At 40.8% G+C, this 17,066-nt stretch overlaps 1 protein-coding gene across 1 annotated transcript in view; it reads right to left on the bottom strand.

Annotated features, from left to right (window-relative positions):
- Positions 1-268: 268 nt before the first annotated feature.
- Positions 269-17,066, bottom strand: part of SLC15A5 (solute carrier family 15 member 5) — a 29,425-nt gene continuing 12,627 nt past the window's right edge. The window contains exons 6-9 of the mRNA XM_062492606.1: positions 14,191-14,379; positions 9,879-10,010; positions 2,067-2,175; positions 269-413 (exon numbers count right to left, since the gene is read on the bottom strand). Coding sequence (XP_062348590.1) covers positions 269-413; positions 2,067-2,175; positions 9,879-10,010; positions 14,191-14,379 — 575 coding nt within the window. The remainder of the gene's footprint in view (positions 414-2,066; positions 2,176-9,878; positions 10,011-14,190; positions 14,380-17,066) is intronic.

Here is a 17,066-nt window from a genome sequence, read left to right as displayed (position 1 = left end):
CCCTCTTTTCATATAAAGATTAAAAGCCTCTCTCCATCAGCTGTGGAAAGCAGTGAGCTCTCCTTGGGCTCAGTGTGAGTTATGATACTGCAGCTTCCTTCAAGGCCAAGTCCTATGAAGAATTCTGTTTTGTTAACTTATAAACAACATTATTATTCATCAGATAATTCATAAATACATGGTTCCACTTATGTGTCCTGGATAATTTATCATTAGAGAGCTGGTGGATAACAAAATCAAAATTTAGTCAAATGAGGGTTAAATTTCATCAGGTTTTCTCCACGGGAGACAAAATGGGAGAACTTTCCAGGACAGCATTATAATGCTTGATGGCTTTTTCATGCTTCAGAAGTTTTTCTCCAGGAAGATTTCCTCTGAACTCATTGGTGCAATCCTCATGCAGATTGTTGTATCTGGGGGAGAGGATACAGAAGGAAAATAACAAAATAAGTATTAGCTTCACCCACTGTTTATACATAATACTTTTTAAGTTACAGCCTTCTGAGACCTGGACTTCAAGGCAGCCAAAAAAAAATAGGAAAATGCAAATATACATTTTCCTAGAGCCTGTCAGAACTTTACGATGAGAAGGATCAAACTGGGTGCAGATATTAATACCCATACTGTGTCCTTTTTAAAAAAAAATGTAATAATTAACATGCCTTTCCCCCCTCAAATTTTAGTGTATTTTTCTTATTCCAAGTTTTAAAGCCCATTCCCCCCCCAGTGTTTACTTGAAGAGTCCTCACTCAAAGAATTCTTATAAAGAATGAAACTATTACAATTGATTTAAAAAAATAATATTTCTAGTAAGTCAAAACTCACATTATTGAAAAATGAGGTATCTTAATTCTGAAGTGAAATGCTGATTTGAAATTAAAATGTTTGGTTTTCTATTTTTAGGGAGATTGGTGGTCAACAGATTTCTTCATAAAAATGTTAAGATCTGGCAAATTTTTTCTTTTTTTTTAGCTTAAACTAATTTTATGGTAGCATTTTGAAAACCAAAACCTATTAGCTTTCAGCTGTAATGTCACAAATGAAAATTTCAGTTTACAGAAAAATAAAACCCCATATGAGGAATACAAAGTACACATGGGAAAAATTATTTTAGTTGTGACCCAGCTCACATTTAAAACAAGGAAATCACATCAGAATAATTAACAAGATGCTATGGTAAACTTTGGTGCTGCATGGAATAGAAAAAAAAATTGTCGAGAGTTCTAGGAGTGCAATGCCCTTGGAAATTTTCTATTGCTCTCATCACCACATCCCAGCTTCACCAAGGCTCCTGAAGGGTTCCCACAGAACTGCTCCCAATGCCTGAGAGCCATCTCCACTTCCAGAGAGACCCCTCACACCCCTGGGGGCACAGCCTGCTTCCCTTCCTCTGCTTGGCTTCAAGGATTGCTTACAATGCTGACAACAGAAAATTAATTGGGATTGCATGTCCCGGAGTTGTGAGATCCTTGCATTTTACAGGCAAAACACAGGGAATGAACACCGGGCTTGCTTGAACACCGGGCTTGTTGGTGGCATAAAGTTGTTTCCTTGTAAAGGGACTGAGCAATTCTTGTGCCTCCAGCAGGAAGTTGTTTTCCTCCCGTAGAGTACCCGAAGATATTTGGGGGCTGTCCTGTGTCCTGCTACACTGACCTGCAGGGATGGGGCTTTCTCAGCATCCCCCGTGCCACAGTCAAGGTGTGAGCTCCTTGGGAGAGCAGCAATGCTTCCCACAAACAGGTACAAAACCAAGGGCAGTTCACAGCTTTGTGTTCCCTTCTGAACTCCGTGCTGACATATTTACACCCTTCTAGAAAGAATATAATTCTCTTCTTTCTTCAGGGCTTTTTATGTTAACAAGACCCCTTAGTATTTAAGGTTAATTACATCAGTTTGTTCCAGGTTTTTTTTTTTTTAACCTCACCACATTTTTGCTGTGAGATCTCTTCCCACATATGACCTATCACCACCAATTCTTTGTTACACACTAGTCCACAGATCTTACAAGAACTTCTACCTGCACTTACAAATGAAACATCAGGTTTTAATTTTCTCACACGTACCTGTGTGCAATGCTCCAGAACCCCAGGGTGTTCACCATCATTAAGGCAGCCAAGAAGAAGAAGAATCTCTCCAATTGACCTTCATGCAGCAAGTGTGGGAACCAGTTGCCTGGTGAAGCAGACATTTGCAGCAGGATTAGTTTGCCTTGCAGCATGAGAACGTGGCTCATGTGGAAGACAAGAAGATAACTTGGTGCAAGTCACAGTCCCCACAGCTCCTGATACAGATTTCATCCTCACAGCATCCATGGGGGGGTTTGAGTCTACTCTTGCTTTGCAGACAGGCAGTAGAGATCTAAAGAAACTAAAGAACATACCTAATAAAGAACATACTGGAAAATCTAATCCTGCACAGCTGCTGCTGTAATGACTGGACCATCTTCCATCTGTATTATCCTGTGCACACAGCCAAATCAAAGTCAACTGTGAAAACTTCAGGAAGAGCTAGAATTACGGTGGGCTGTAGAAATCTTTACTTGTATCTCTCTATGCTTTTAATAGTCTCTTCTTAGTCTTTATAATAAAGAATTTAAAAATATTTTTAAAACTTAAAATACTAAAAAAGCATTCACTCAGTGCCTTGGATGGTGCTCTATTACCAAGACAACACCTGGCATTTTATTCACCTTACTTCACAGCTGCCTTTAGCCATGAGGCTGTAAAGTGTTCTCCTGTGTCATGGTTTATTTACACAAATCTGACCTTTTCCAGCCAAGGCTTCTGGCAATAGTGTCTGGGCCATTTTGGCACCCCATTCACCAGAGGACATGCACACAGAGACTTCCCTGCCTGGGCATTCCTGTGCACTCCAGTTTGTGGCTGTATTGCTTTCAGTGTTGATCACTGCAACCAGTCTGCAAACAAGCTCAGGCACCAAATAACTGTAGAGATCAAAATGGTTAAAAACAAAGCCAGCCCCAGTCAGTCTGCAGCCAAAGACAAATCAGTGCCTGGAGTGCCATAATCATCTACAGCAAAACCATCAAACCAAGGTGAAAAAACCAGTTCCAGTGGAAAGTGCAGAATATCAGAGACCTACACAGTGCTGTAATGCCCATGCACACGACTGGGAATAGAGGCTATCTATTGCCTTTGAAGAAGGCAGATAGACTGGCTTCATTAGCAATTAATGAAGAAATGCAGAGTGTGAAACAGCTGGTGCTGAGAATGTGATGTCCACACTCTCCACAGCTCAGGGGGGTTCACATCACAGCAGTTCCCATTAACAGCTGGAACTTATCAGACACGAGCATGTTTTTTTGTTGTTCAGTTCCCTCTAGAAAGAATTCAGTTGTTTTCATGCTCCAAGAGTGTTCTGTGATGCAAATCAGAGATGATTAGATTAAGATCAGAAGCATATCCCTGATCTGAACTACACAAGCATCAGTGTGCCCAAAGTCACCTTTCCCTGCTGCATGAATGTCTGGTATCAAATCCTGCCCATTGAAATTGTGTGGCTATTCCCCTCTTGAACGAGCTAATGGGGAAAAGGAGGAAAACCAGCCTTCTTACCACAGCTGCATTGTAAAAACCTGATGGCCTAAACAGATCTTTTGGCCACTAATGCCACTTTTTACACATTGGTTGCCATCTTTAGATTGTTAATATTTTTCTAGTTAGAGACAAAGCACTTCCACAGCATGGGAGAGACACCAGTCAAAGGATGACACCCCGCCAAATATACATTAATATATTTACATTTTTCTCTTCACTCCACATCTTAGAGTTATCAGCACATTTCTTTTCAGAGCTGCTGCCTTGAGCTCTCCTGGGACTTTTAGAATAACTGCCATCAGTTTTCCTAAGCTCCTCCACAGTTCTCTCCATGCCATGTTACTTTTTTTGTTTGCCACAGGGCAGCACCGCCACACCTCTGCCTGCTCCCTTCCTTCTGCAGCATTACCTCTGAGCCAGTTTTAAAAACCTATCATCTTACACGGTAAGTTGACTGAGCTCCTAGGTGCTGTAACTTCATTTTAGTAGCTTATAAACTTCCACTATCATCATTCACAATCAGGTAGTTTTTCATTTTGCACCCCCCAGGGGCCAGTAGAAGGCAGAGACAGAGCCTGTGGATGTGATGAAAGAGAAATCATGCACGGGGGTCTGCTCTGCAGCTTGTCAAAGCAGAGCTCACACTGTCTGCTAGGTTATTCTCCCTGGCTAGGCTAACTACAGGAGCAGCAGGAGCTTCCTAATGGAATGGCACTTACAGCGGAACCTGGACAGAAAACATATACTTACAAAGTTAATAAAAACAATTGTGCAGCTTCTGAGTTTTAAAGGTCCATTTGCACCATTTCTCTGTCTTATCACTGATACAGGCACCAGATAAAAACACTAACTGGGGCTGGTTGGTTCTATGGGTAGGATGGCAGCTTGGCAAGCAGGAAATCTGGATTCTCTTCCCACTTGACCCCAGGCCTCCCTCCATGGCCTGGGTCAAAGACCCTTGCTCTGTCTCCTCCCTTCTTCCTTTGGGAGTTGCCATTACTTGAACAGTGAGGCCAAGATAATGACAGAGAGCCTTTGGAAAATTCAAATGATCAACAGCACAAGGACAACCAGATGTGGCGAGGCTCCAGCTGCCACAGATTTTTCTCTTTAGGTTCCTGCTCTGTCCAAAGCAAGAGGTAGGATCAAGGCATTTTTTTCCTCTCAGAGAGGGACAAAAAGGCTTTCCTCTACAGAGGAACAAGGATGCCAGCAGTCCTAAAGATATCCAGACTATAATCCTTCCAGTTTCATCAGTGGATGCAACAAAAAATAAATATAACAATTTCCTACTTCCAGCAAAACAAAAAATTACTTCTCACTCTTCTTTCATTACTTTTCCTTTTAAATTTTTTCTCGCCCATGAAATGGGGGATAAACTTGGACTATGTTTACATCTACTTATAGTCACTTCACAGAATCCTCTCCTCTGTTTGCAGGAAGAAGAGAAGAGTCATCAGTGCTAAACCCTCACCCACAGTTCAGGCACCAAAACTCTCTTGAGATGCTCTCATCCCTGACCACACCAACACCTCCACGAGCTGTGTGCACCCTCCATGGACTGCCTTTGGGGCTCATTCTCTCAGGATATTACTCGGCCATGAACATCAGGGACTCCCTGGGCCAGTTTTTTGGTTTTGCTGGAATTGGGAACCCTGGGCTCTGTCGCAATTGAAGAGTCCATCCCTTCTCCATCCTTTCCTCAGCATGCAACGTGCTAACAAATCACTTTTCCCCCAAAAGATACTGCCTTTGGGCCCTGTGCATCCTTTACTTTTCTGTGGAGATTGCCAACAGAAGTGGCAATTACAAGGTTGGTTTGTCACACAGATAATTGCTCACTGGGAATTAACTTTCCGCAACAAGCTCCTGACTTCCATTTTTATTCCAACAATAGAAATGCTTAGTAGCATGAATCACCACAAAGAAACAGAACTTTCCTTGAGGTGCATAATTTTAAATAGACTTTCTCTACTGGGTAGAGGTGAATTATGTATTTTATGGCAAATTTGGAACAAGTTAGAAAACGAAGCCTAGGCAGAGTCTGTTCCTCAAGTCTGCTCTTACAATCATGGAAATAAAGCACCTGGCAAACTTGCACTGACATTTTTGAGCCCTATCAATTTTGCATTGAAATCACTCAGCTCAAGAAGAAGGGATAATTTACAATACCAAGAGGAAACAACTGATCCTACTAAAACAGGTAGGGGTGGAAGTGAAGCAGAGATGAGGACATGGACAAAAACTTTGCTGGGCTGTTTCTGGTGGGTGACTGACAGCAAGGAGCTGCTGGCAATACCAGCCATTGAACAAAAACTGGCACCCTCTGGGAGTTCAAGGGAAACTAGCACAGGGAAGCATGCAGGATTTTCTGCTGAATAACATCATCCTATTTTATTATGGGGGAAAAGCTTGAAGAAACAAACAAGACAGCCACATGCCAGAAATCACTCTATCCTGTACCATTCTTGCATTTTTTTTTTTGCAGCTATCCTACAACCTATGCTGTGATTATTGAAAAAAAAATTATTTTAAAAAAGGTTTGCATTGCCTTCCTTCATTCCATCAACTTAGTGGGCATACATTTAGTGTTTAATCATATCCAAAATAAAGTCCCACTCTGCATCTAATCCCTATTAGCTAAGTAGGCACCAGTGGCCACCACCATCTGGACTGCAAGAAATATCCTTTAGCTTTATCATCTTTGGTATTTAGAATCACACGAGACTAAAATGATAAGAAGAACCCAAAAAAAAAAAACTTAAAAGAAAACCCCCAAAATCTAACCTCAAACCACAAACCCCACAGTGATTCTCTAAATACAAGCAGGAAAACTGTGTCTGGGACAGTTTCCTTCCTCTGACCTCGTTCAAATTTTTATTTCTTTCTTACATATTTATATTAATATTTTTAGAGAAATATATTCTGAAATGATTGGCATAAGAGGACAGGTTTTGTCTTGCATCTTCTTCCGTTAAAATGTTAGGAGAGGTAAGAGATCCAAAAGAAAGCAGTTTCCCAGCTTGTACTGAAAATATCACTGTCACCCATCATCTGTTTGCACTCGTCAGATTTTTTAAAAAAGTCTTATTTTATCATATTCACACCATCCTCCATAGATGCGTTAAAAATGATTAATGCAGATTTGACTGTGACTGATATCTGATCAACTTTGCCAATAAAAACCCAAATAAAATTCTAAACTAGTGGTGTAAAATAGGATATAAAAAATGTTTAAATTTTGTCAACACCCTCTGTGCTTCAGCACTTCAAAATACACAGTGGAGGATCTACTTTGCTGCAGGAACATGGAAAACATGGTCTCAGTGCTCAGAGATGGAAGAACCAGAAATAATCTTGGCTCAGGTTTTAGTGAAACAAGAATCATGGGACAAGACAAAAGCATTCATAGCCCAAGCATCACTCACTAAGCCTTGTTAAATCTCACAGAACCAATTCATCAACACCCTCCTCTCCTTCACCAAAAGAGAAAACTTGCTTTTCCAAAATAAATGATTTAGTAAATTAGCTGAGCCCTTTTTTTAGGAAGGAAAAAAAAAGTTCTGGTTGTTTTGCTTTTTTCCCAGTTTCATAAGTTGTCCAGATAATGAATATTTACAAGCTCTTTAAACAGATCTGAAAAAAAAAAACCCACCAAATAAAATGTGAGTAAAAAACCCTTAGTTTGTGTCATTGGACTGTAATTTGGCTTGAGAGGCCACAAATTTGTTCCCTATAGCAGCCATCTTTAGGGGGTTCATTAGACAACAACTAGGTTTTCATAAATTGAACCAAAATATTTTGCTGATTGTCATAAGCAACAAAGTCTATTGAAAGAAGCACAACTGGAAGAAAAAAATATAGGAGGAACAAAAAAAAAAAGTGTGTATAACACTTCCTACCAAACTAGGAGAAAAACCAAAACTGAGCCCAAAATGCATTTTTTGTTTTGCTGTTGTCTATCCCCATGTACAAAAGAGTGACCCTAAGCCTGCTCTGATTTAGGAGGCAGCAGGACAACAGCCTGGGAAGAGCACAGGAGCATCACAGGAATATCACCATCACTTGCAAGCTGGGAGCTGAGTGCATTGTGCTAACTCGGAATTACTAAGCTTATTCAAGCCAGGAACACTGAGAAAGAGATACCAAATTATTTTAAAAAATAAGAAGTGTCAGTCCAGTAATATGTTGTTTACATATTAATAGGGCAAGTAATCTCTAACACTCTTCTAACCACAGCCACAGAGCAATCACTAAATATTTTTCACTTTATTTTCCCTAAAGCTTTTCAAGTTTTGCAGAGGAGTTTTCCTGCTCAGCAGCAATCATTGCCATTTCTTCATCTGAATACAGACTGTCACTGACTCCCTTGGAAATTCCAGAGTGACTTTTGCACAGGATAATGGTGCAGTCAATTCCACCTACAGGAACAGCAGGTCTGACGATGCCAAACGGAGACATAAGATACAGCTTTGGAAAAAAAGAAAAGCTATGTTGAGAAGTTTGACACTCAACTTTCCAAGAGTGAGGAATATTTTAACCAGGAAACTTCTCAGTTTGCTCAAGAATCCCGAGCAAAAGGGGTTAGAATGTGGCAACTGCAGGCTGTGGAGAATTTAGAGAGTTCAGCCTTCTTGGTCTCAGCCAGGACAGGAACTCACAATCTCAGTTAAAACAGTATTTCTGACAAGAAAAGAACATTTGCTTTTTCTGAATCGATTAAATGATTTCATATATAGACTCACGGCAAAAGGATTAATCACCTTGATAGAAAACCAGACAAAAAAATCTACAGAATTGCAAATCAAATGCAAATATTGGTTTCTTCTATCACAGAGTATAGTAATACTCTATAAAGAAATTAAATAATAGTGACACAACATAAGCAAAAGTATTTTGGTGTTGACGTTATGCTTAATTATTTTGCAATTTTTCAATTATTTCCAAGGTCAAATTGCAGTAAAATATGTCAGTTTTCCTAAATACTTCAACCTCATAAAAGTTAACCCTTTCCATAATTTGGGGGAGGAAGAAAAAAAAAATCAGCAACACAGTCTGTCTTAAAGTGTTACACTGAACTCTCAGTAATGGAAAACAACCTTTTCCACTGGGGGATATTCAAGGCACTCAGTTCTCCACACTGGATGGCTTGGTGCTTAATTATTCTTTGCCTGATTCATTTGTGTAAACACTGCTGTTTTTTACTCATCTTCAGGTGATGTTTTGTACCTTGTAATAAAATTTTAATTGAATTTTAAACTTAAATAGGACACGTTTGTTCAGATCTTGCAAGCAGGAATAAAAAAAAATTCTTGTCACACTTGCAAAACACCCACTTCTGCTTCTTTTTGAATTACATCAGTCTTTACATAGGAAAGAAAAGAACCCAAAACTTGAACCTTAAACAGTTACAGAATCCTACAGCTGTGGCAATTGCAGTGGTGCCATGCATTAGGGCCAGCAGTTGTGGTCCCTAAAGAACAGTTCTCTGGAAGAGTTCCACCAGAGCTTTGGAAATATTCCTTCAGCAAATGGGGCCATTTCAAACGTGTGAACAAAGGGATCCCTGTCCCTCAGTCCAAGAAACCAAGTGCTTTACTTGTGAAACAAGTCTTTTCTGTACTGAACAAAGATGCACCAGCAAGGGAAAAAGGACTTCAAGAAATTCCTGGCTCAACTCAGGAGCAACTTCAGTTTAGAACTTCCACTAAATACACCTCAACAGGCTGAATCTGCAATAACTCCTTTGGAAACGGAGTTTTTTGGGAGTTGCAGCAATCAACTGCAAAAGGGCAAACCCACAGTGAGACAGTGTTGTCACAGAACGTGGCTCTTCCCAAGTCAGAGGGAACCAGGGGTCCAGGAGGGCGAGCTCCCCAGACAGCTTTGACACTTGAACCCAGCCTCCTGCTCCCTGGGACACACAGGCAATCACATTCTCCATTTTTTTAAAGCACAGACCTCGCTCTCAAGGCCAGAGGCTTCCATTTAAGTGTGAATAACATGAATGCACTTCATGAACACAAAAAGGTGCTCCCTAGCCAATTTATTTTCAGTCTTCCAGAAGAGAAGTACAGAGATTGCACAGGAGGACTTCCTTCAAGATTCCATCCTCTAATTACTCCGACTATCAAAACTAAGATGACTCATTAAAATTGGATGAGTACAGCTGGAAGGCTATTTTCTATCTTAATTCCATCTTAATTGTGAGAGCAAATCAATAAAACTTTGGCATCCCTTTTAATTCTGCTGCCTGATCTTCCAAATCAATAATATTAGAAAACTGCTCAGGAAGGCCCATCATGAGCAAACCCTTACCTTGAGTGCCTGCGTGGGCTGTCTGAACAAAGAGAGCTCCCATAAAGCAGCCAGCTCCATTAAAAAGAGCTAAAAAATGCATGGAAATCCCTCTCATTCTTTCAGGCACAAGCCAGAAGGAAAGTAAGGAACCTTAGGAAGGAAGCAGATACAGTTACAAGTTAAAAAAATAAAACAAAAAACAAACAAACAAAAACAAAAGAAAGAGTTAAACTATGGCAGAACATAGATAACAAAAAAAAATTCAAAGCATTTCTATTAGTGAATGTCCATACTTTTTACAGAGAAGAATTTACATTTTTTTACATATTTCCTATTTGCTGCAGAAGAGCAATCAGATGCATCCTATAACATGCTAACACATACCCTATAACAAAGCACTCCCTAAACTGCTTAAATGAATATCTCTAATAAACTATCCACATACAGCTGTCCATGTGCCACACCTTTGACCCAGACCTGTGCTTGCACCTTTTAAAACCTCAGGGATGAGCAGGAGCAGGGAAACACCACCAGAGTCAGTAAGCATGAAGAAAATGGATGTGATCTTGAACTGCAGAACAGCAGCACCTTCTATCTCAGAGCCAGTGCAGCACAGCCACCAGTAAATACTCCCAAAATCTAGAGCTTTGCCTTGATTTGGGCAGTTGTCTTGCTTTATTAATTTAAGGCTGGACAATGCTCCTGCTCCCCAGAGTGCAATCCCCAGGCTCATTTTTCAGACTTTATTCTTCACTTTCTTGCCAGAAGGCTGAACCAGAAGCAGCAACAGCTTGGTGGAGAGGGGAAGCTGTAGCACGCTGCTGCAGCATGGATGAAATAATAATATATAGATATATATATATAGATAATCCCACCAGCTGCAATTTGGCTGCAACAGCAAGACTTTATGATAGTGTTTCTTTTTGTGAAACTTTTGATTTCCATCAAAACCTTCTGTTTCCTAATTTCACTCCTTGAGTTCTTCCCCACACTTCTACTCCCAACCCCAGCCTCCCTCCCTGCTTTTTTAGTTGAATTAGAATGACCTCCAGCTTGAAAAACTTGCCAGCAGAAGATCCTGTTTGGATGCTGAGATGCCCAAAGCACTTCTGAATACAAATGAAACTTTGCAATCACTACCTTTGACCATTTAAAAAATTTAGATATCCAAATAAGAGCTTTGAAAACATGAAAGAAGAAATACCACAGACAGTGTCTTCCTCATTCACAATAGGAACCAGAATCCTGAGGGCAGGTGAGCCTGGGACACCACCTGGAGATGCAGCAGCCTGAAGCTAACTGGAGATACCAAAAGACTTCAAAGTTTCTGGTTGCTCCTTCCTTCTAAAAGCAGGGGTGCAAAACATGCATCTTGGTCAAGTTCAGCCTGGCTAATTGCATCCTGCTTACCTGAATTAGCCCTGCTGCTTCAATAGCCTGCTCCAATCCTCCCTTTCCCCACGGTGCTGCTGGGAGCCATCAGACAGCTGCTGCATTTCCCCCTGGAGAACATGGCGTTCCATCCGTGGGCTAAGCCATCCCCAGTACATCCTCTAACTAACAGAGCTGGAGCTCCCTGGTTTAAAGCAAGCTAGGGTTACAAACTCAGCCTGTCAAAGGCTAGGGAGAACTTTGCGGCACGGTGGAAGAGAGCAATACCATTGCTTTATTTTATTTTGAAGACTTTCTTAGTGGCAGATATTCTAAGATACTCTTGCCACCTGAAGCAGATGATTATTCAAAACTCCTGTCAACAAGATAAGGAAATGTATTGTATAAACACAGTTCTAAGTAACAGGGACCAAATTATAGAATAACTTGGGTTGGAAGGGACTTGAAAGGTCATCCTGTCCCAACCCCACTGCTATGGGCAAGGACACCTTCCAGTAAACAAGGCTACAGAGAGCCCAGCCTGGCCTTTAACACAGCCAGGGATGGGAGAGTCAGCTCCTCTGGCTAACCTGTGCCAGGACCTCAGCACCCTCACAGTAAATAATTTCCTCCTGATACCTAATCTAAACCCACTTTCAGTCTGAAGTTGTTCACCTTTATCCTGTCACTACATGCCCTTGTAAATAATCTCTAGCTCTCTCGCTGGCTCTTGTCAAGTGCTGAAATGACACCATTTGGTCACCTTGAAGCCTTCTCTCTTTCAGGCTGAACAACCTCAGTAAGAGAGATCCTAATGAAGATAAAGAGCTCAATGTGCCAAATCCAACTTCTCTAACCAAGCTCTTGAGAAATGAGCTACCTCCTTTGTCCCCTCTGCTTAAAAGAGTCAACATTTCCCTCTTCAGCTCGGATCGTGTACTTTCAGGTCCAGTAAATTATTATAATTGAATCTGACCTCCTGCATATGAAAGGCAGTAAAACGTCAGGAAAGGTGAGAACTCAGTGTCTGGGCTGTCACTAACATCCCTGGACTCAGGGAATGGTTCCTGAACAGCAGTTCAGTTTAAACTGATCTAGAAAGCCAGAGCTCAGCTCAGAAGCCTGAGCGCAGAGCCTGAGAGCTGCTGGGGAAGGTTCAGGGGACCTCAGCCACCTGCACTGACCCCTGGGGGAAGGCAGGCTCTTGTCCAGCAGCTGCTGCAAGTGCCACACTGCAGAGAGCTGCTCGTCCTGCCTGCACAGCCACGACAAACAGGGCAGACACCAATTCATGCAACCAGTGGAGGAGGCCTTCTTCCCCACCAGCTACAGCAATATCCTGGTTTAGGCACCTCCCTTTAGCTTTCTATCTGCAAGTCTCACCTTCAGACTCAATCCCCTTTAGCTGGTCCTTCAGTCACACCTCTCACTGCAGCTCTAAGCACGATGCTTAATCTCCACTTAAATGGGGAAGGATAGCTTTTCTTCCTAAAAAATTCTAACCACAATCCTTTAAAAAAGAAAACAAAAATATAAAGAAAAAAAGAAAAAAGAAAATTCCTAAGATGGAGCTTTATTTCTTTTTCTAAAGGCTAATGTGATCTTCCAGTCACTGGACTCCAGTTGTGTCCCAGTGTGCTAGATTAAAAGGCCTTATCCTAGCAGCAATATTCTTCTCATGCTTTTGCATGAGAAGACTGTAAGCAAGTCACCTCCTAACCTTCTTTTTGTTAAGCTAAACAGAGAAGGTCACAGTTTTCAGTTACACTTAGCCTGTAACCTAGAAACCAAATTACCTGCCTAGAAACCTGTCTCAGTTAAGTACTTGAGAGCTATCAGATGAAGAGGCATTATGAAAGTGCTAAGTATTTAAAACTAGGGAAAATTACCTTTTTAGTGACAGACTGTGACCCACAGCTCTCAGCAGTCTCAGAATATAAGAATGAAGCTGAGACACTGAAGTTATTTCCTGCTCTTAAATAAAAACCTGAACATTTCTGGGGTTGTACTGGAACAAGAGACACTCAACCCATAGAATTAAATGCCTGCAGAGATCAACCAGTCAATTACTTTACCTCTGTCTCTAAGTGAATGCTGCTTAGATTATTTTTATAGTACTAACTTTTTTTTTTTTAAAAAAAAAAAGCTCTACAAGGTAAAAAACTGGTAAGCACTCTGCATGCTCCTCAGAAGAAAATAAGCCTCAAATATCAGTGTAGACACAGAAAAGTAAATTATGGAAAGCAGGAAAGCTTCAGACTCACAATCAAGAGTATGACTACATAACTTGTGGAGGGCAGGCACAAGCTGAGCTCTGAAAAAGAGGTGGGTTTGTCTCTGGCTCCAAGTCACAAGCTAAGATGTGAAGATCTGGGGAGGTATGTTCTCATGACTCCCAACTGGAGCACTGACAGAAACCTTGCAGCTGCCTACACTGTTCCCTAGGTTAACCTGTCACTGTTACCTGCCCACACGTGCTCTGTGCCAGTGAAAAGCATTTAATAATTCTAGGGCTCCAAAATAAAAAGTTCTGTTTCTTCACCTTGCTCTGACTGTGGCCTTTAAGGTGGTCACAGAGCACAAGCACAGCTCAGCCCTCACATGTGTTCTTGTTCCAACTCGATCAAATCATCACAGGAGCATTCAGGTCACAAGGGGCCTCAGCCCAGCCCCTCCTGAAGCAAGTTCAGCTCCAAGACCAAAGAGGTGATTGTGCCCCCCAGGACCTGGCTGGGCTGTGCTCCCTTCCAGTCATTCTGGAACATCACTGCTCATCCTGAGTTACAGCCAGCAAGACAAATTATGCTTCTCTGAAGCAGGTAAAGCACAGATCTGCTCATTAAGCCAATGGAAGAGAGCCAGAGATAAAATATCAGATCACAGTAATTATATTTTTAGGAAGCTGATGTAGTTCTGAGAATCAGGACACCCTTGCTTTAGCCCACTCGATGTTACTTACAGGAGGGAGTTACCAAGGCTTCAGCCACTCCAAGCAGGATGTACTGAGGAGCCAGGTGGAAGCAGGGCATGGAGGAGACCAGGAGAACCTCCTTGGAGAGAGTCTGCTCCACCTGAGGGAAGTGCTTTCGGTGGATTTCAGAGAAGCCAGCAACCATCACAGAAAGAGCAGCAGACAAGTGACCTACAACTGGGTAAAGAGCACAGAGCTTTCACCAGGGCTGCAGCTGTGACCATCACGGGATTAGAGTGGAGCAAACTCCTAAGAAATGCAAAAGAGGCTTCCTACCCCCACCCCAAATCATCTTCTCTGAACACTTAAACATGAATATACACATATATAATAGACATACACATATATAATACACATAGCAAAGGTGCTTGCAATGTATACATGGCAAAAGGACACCAGCTCAGCACAGAGAATTTCAGAGTTCAGAATAACAGAGAGCAAAAAATTGTCTGAAGACCAAAGTCAAAGAAGAATTTTAGTTTAATTTTTCTTTTTTAAGATTGAGGGAGAAAAAGAAGGAGAAAATAAAGAAGAGGCAAATATCCTTCGAGATTATACAAGAGAAAGGGTAGGAACAAAACTACCAGGCAGCAGGAAACTCTTCCAAAGCTTGGATGTATTGTAATTACCCCACACTTCATCCATTGCATAAAGGATAACATTAAAATATATTATTTTATATTTCTTGATGTTGGCAGTATGAAATGTTTGTATCCTCTCAGAAAAGAAAAACACAAAGAAAGCAAAATTTCCAAGTAAATCTCTGAACCTGAATTATCTATACTTCTCACAGTTTGAGCTCCCACTGATTTTGACTAGAATTCAGATTTTCCAGCACTTCTAAGCCATAATGAGAAGATAATTCAGTTGCTTTTGACAGTTTTGGCTCAAATTCTTGGACTACGTTTTTTTCTTACCAAGCCTTCATGACTGGTAATTGCTACACTTATTAGATTGGACATCAACAGCCAAAAGCTTTTGTTTCATATCATTTTTATATCACATATACATGTTGTCTTTTTCAGTGTCAGGACAGCTGAGATGAAAAACTCATCTAGCTCAGTGGCCTTAGCCTTGCTGTGTTTTTTTCAGGCCTCTGTTTCCTCTCTCATCACCAAACTCTCACTCTTCTTCTAGCACAGTTTTCCTGAATGTTCACAGCTTTAAATATCCTACCCCCCCTACCTAACCTGAGCCTTGGAAGTTGTTTTGCTGTTTAGGCTCCTCCAGTGCTTAATGAGAATATCAATGAATTATTGCTTGAAAATTGATGACAGGAGGGAATTCAGCAGCGTTTTCTGGCCAGTGCACCTTATCATAGTCAGGTCTAAAGCCCTCAAGGAGCTTCTTGTAGTCATCCAGAATGAGAGTTCTCCTAGTGAAAAATTATGTTGGTACTAAAGAAACCTCCAGCAGTTCAGTATTCCTAACAGTGCTACAAACTTGAAGCATTTTCCTTTACTGAAAGCCAATACATTTCTGAAAAAGTAACCTCTGGGTGCTTAAAAATTTCAACTTCTTATTTTTTCCTCCCCAAGACTTGATGCAGCAGAGGTAAAAAAACCAAGAACCTTGAAGATATGATTTTAGTCCTTACTCTTCTCCTTTCAGTCCTCTTTAATATGAGTGGCTTGGAATGACTAGCTGAGGCTTTGGTTTTACAGCAGAACAAGCTGTTTTAGTAATATCTAGGGGTGATTCTGGGACAAGGTTCTTTATATTATATAGAGACTAAGGTTGCATTGGATCTTTATGAATAAACCAACAGCTCTAAGGAGAGTAACAGGTCCCAGTTTCTATGTAGAGCCTTAATGCAGAGCTATCAGATATCTCAGTTGTCTATGTGGTTCATCCTTGAAAACTGTTAAGAATAACACACTGAAAGTTTCCAGAAAACTATTTAAATTTCTTCTCCTTCTTACAAGAGTTGAATTAAAATATAGTTACAGGCTGGCTCAACACCAACTTCCTATTTATACTTCCAATTTTGTTGCTGAAAATAATTGAGAACCTAATTAACTGTTGGCAAAAATATTGGCACTTAGAGGTCTACCATACTTGCAGGTGCAGTCATATACTTGGATATCTAAAGCCATTGCCTTTACTCACAGGTATTTTCATGCCTCAGGTACTTTATCACCCCTAACAGGAGGCTATTTTGATAAATGAACCTATTAAGAATAAACCACTGCATATATTCTACTGCTGTTTAACATAACAGGATAGAACATTAATACTAACTTGAAATTTCCATGGTTTAAAGGAAAATTATTATCTGAATGTGCTTTTTTGTGTTTTAATGCAGATGTTATTTTAAAAACTAGGCTAATTGCAACCTGCTGTGTTATATGCTTCTGGTTTGTATAAAACTTAATAACACTCTTAATTAGGCTAATTTAGTCAGATTAATACCTCTGTGTGTGTCAGTATTTGCTGTGCTGCCTGCCATGGGGCACTGAATTAATAGCAGCACACTGAGAAAATAGAGGTTTATAAATATTTTCATCGGAGGTTTGCAATGCAGGCTGGAAGATAAAAAATGTAGGAAGCTTAATGAGAGTATCTGTGAAAGGGAATAGCTTTAAGTGAACCCAGAATGGAAGCTGCTTTACTGCTGGTAGGACATGGAGCTGACATCTGAGGAGTGTTGCAGAGGATCCCTCCAGATCCTAGAACATAAGAGGTTTGGGGGGTAATTAAAAAACAAGTAAATAAAAAACCACCTCAGTGTCAAGAGAAGGTAGCCCAACTCCTCTTAAAGTTATCACTGCTTCTAGGTTACACATTTTTCTGGAATGGGTGCCAATCTACAGCAGGGAAAACTTCCTGCTATCATTTCTGTGAGAAAGAGGTAACGCTTCACC

The sequence above is a fragment of the Cinclus cinclus genome, chromosome 4 (assembly GCF_963662255.1).
Source record: "Cinclus cinclus chromosome 4, bCinCin1.1, whole genome shotgun sequence".
NCBI lineage: Eukaryota > Metazoa > Chordata > Aves > Passeriformes > Cinclidae > Cinclus > Cinclus cinclus.
This window is presented reverse-complemented; position numbering and strand designations above follow the sequence as displayed.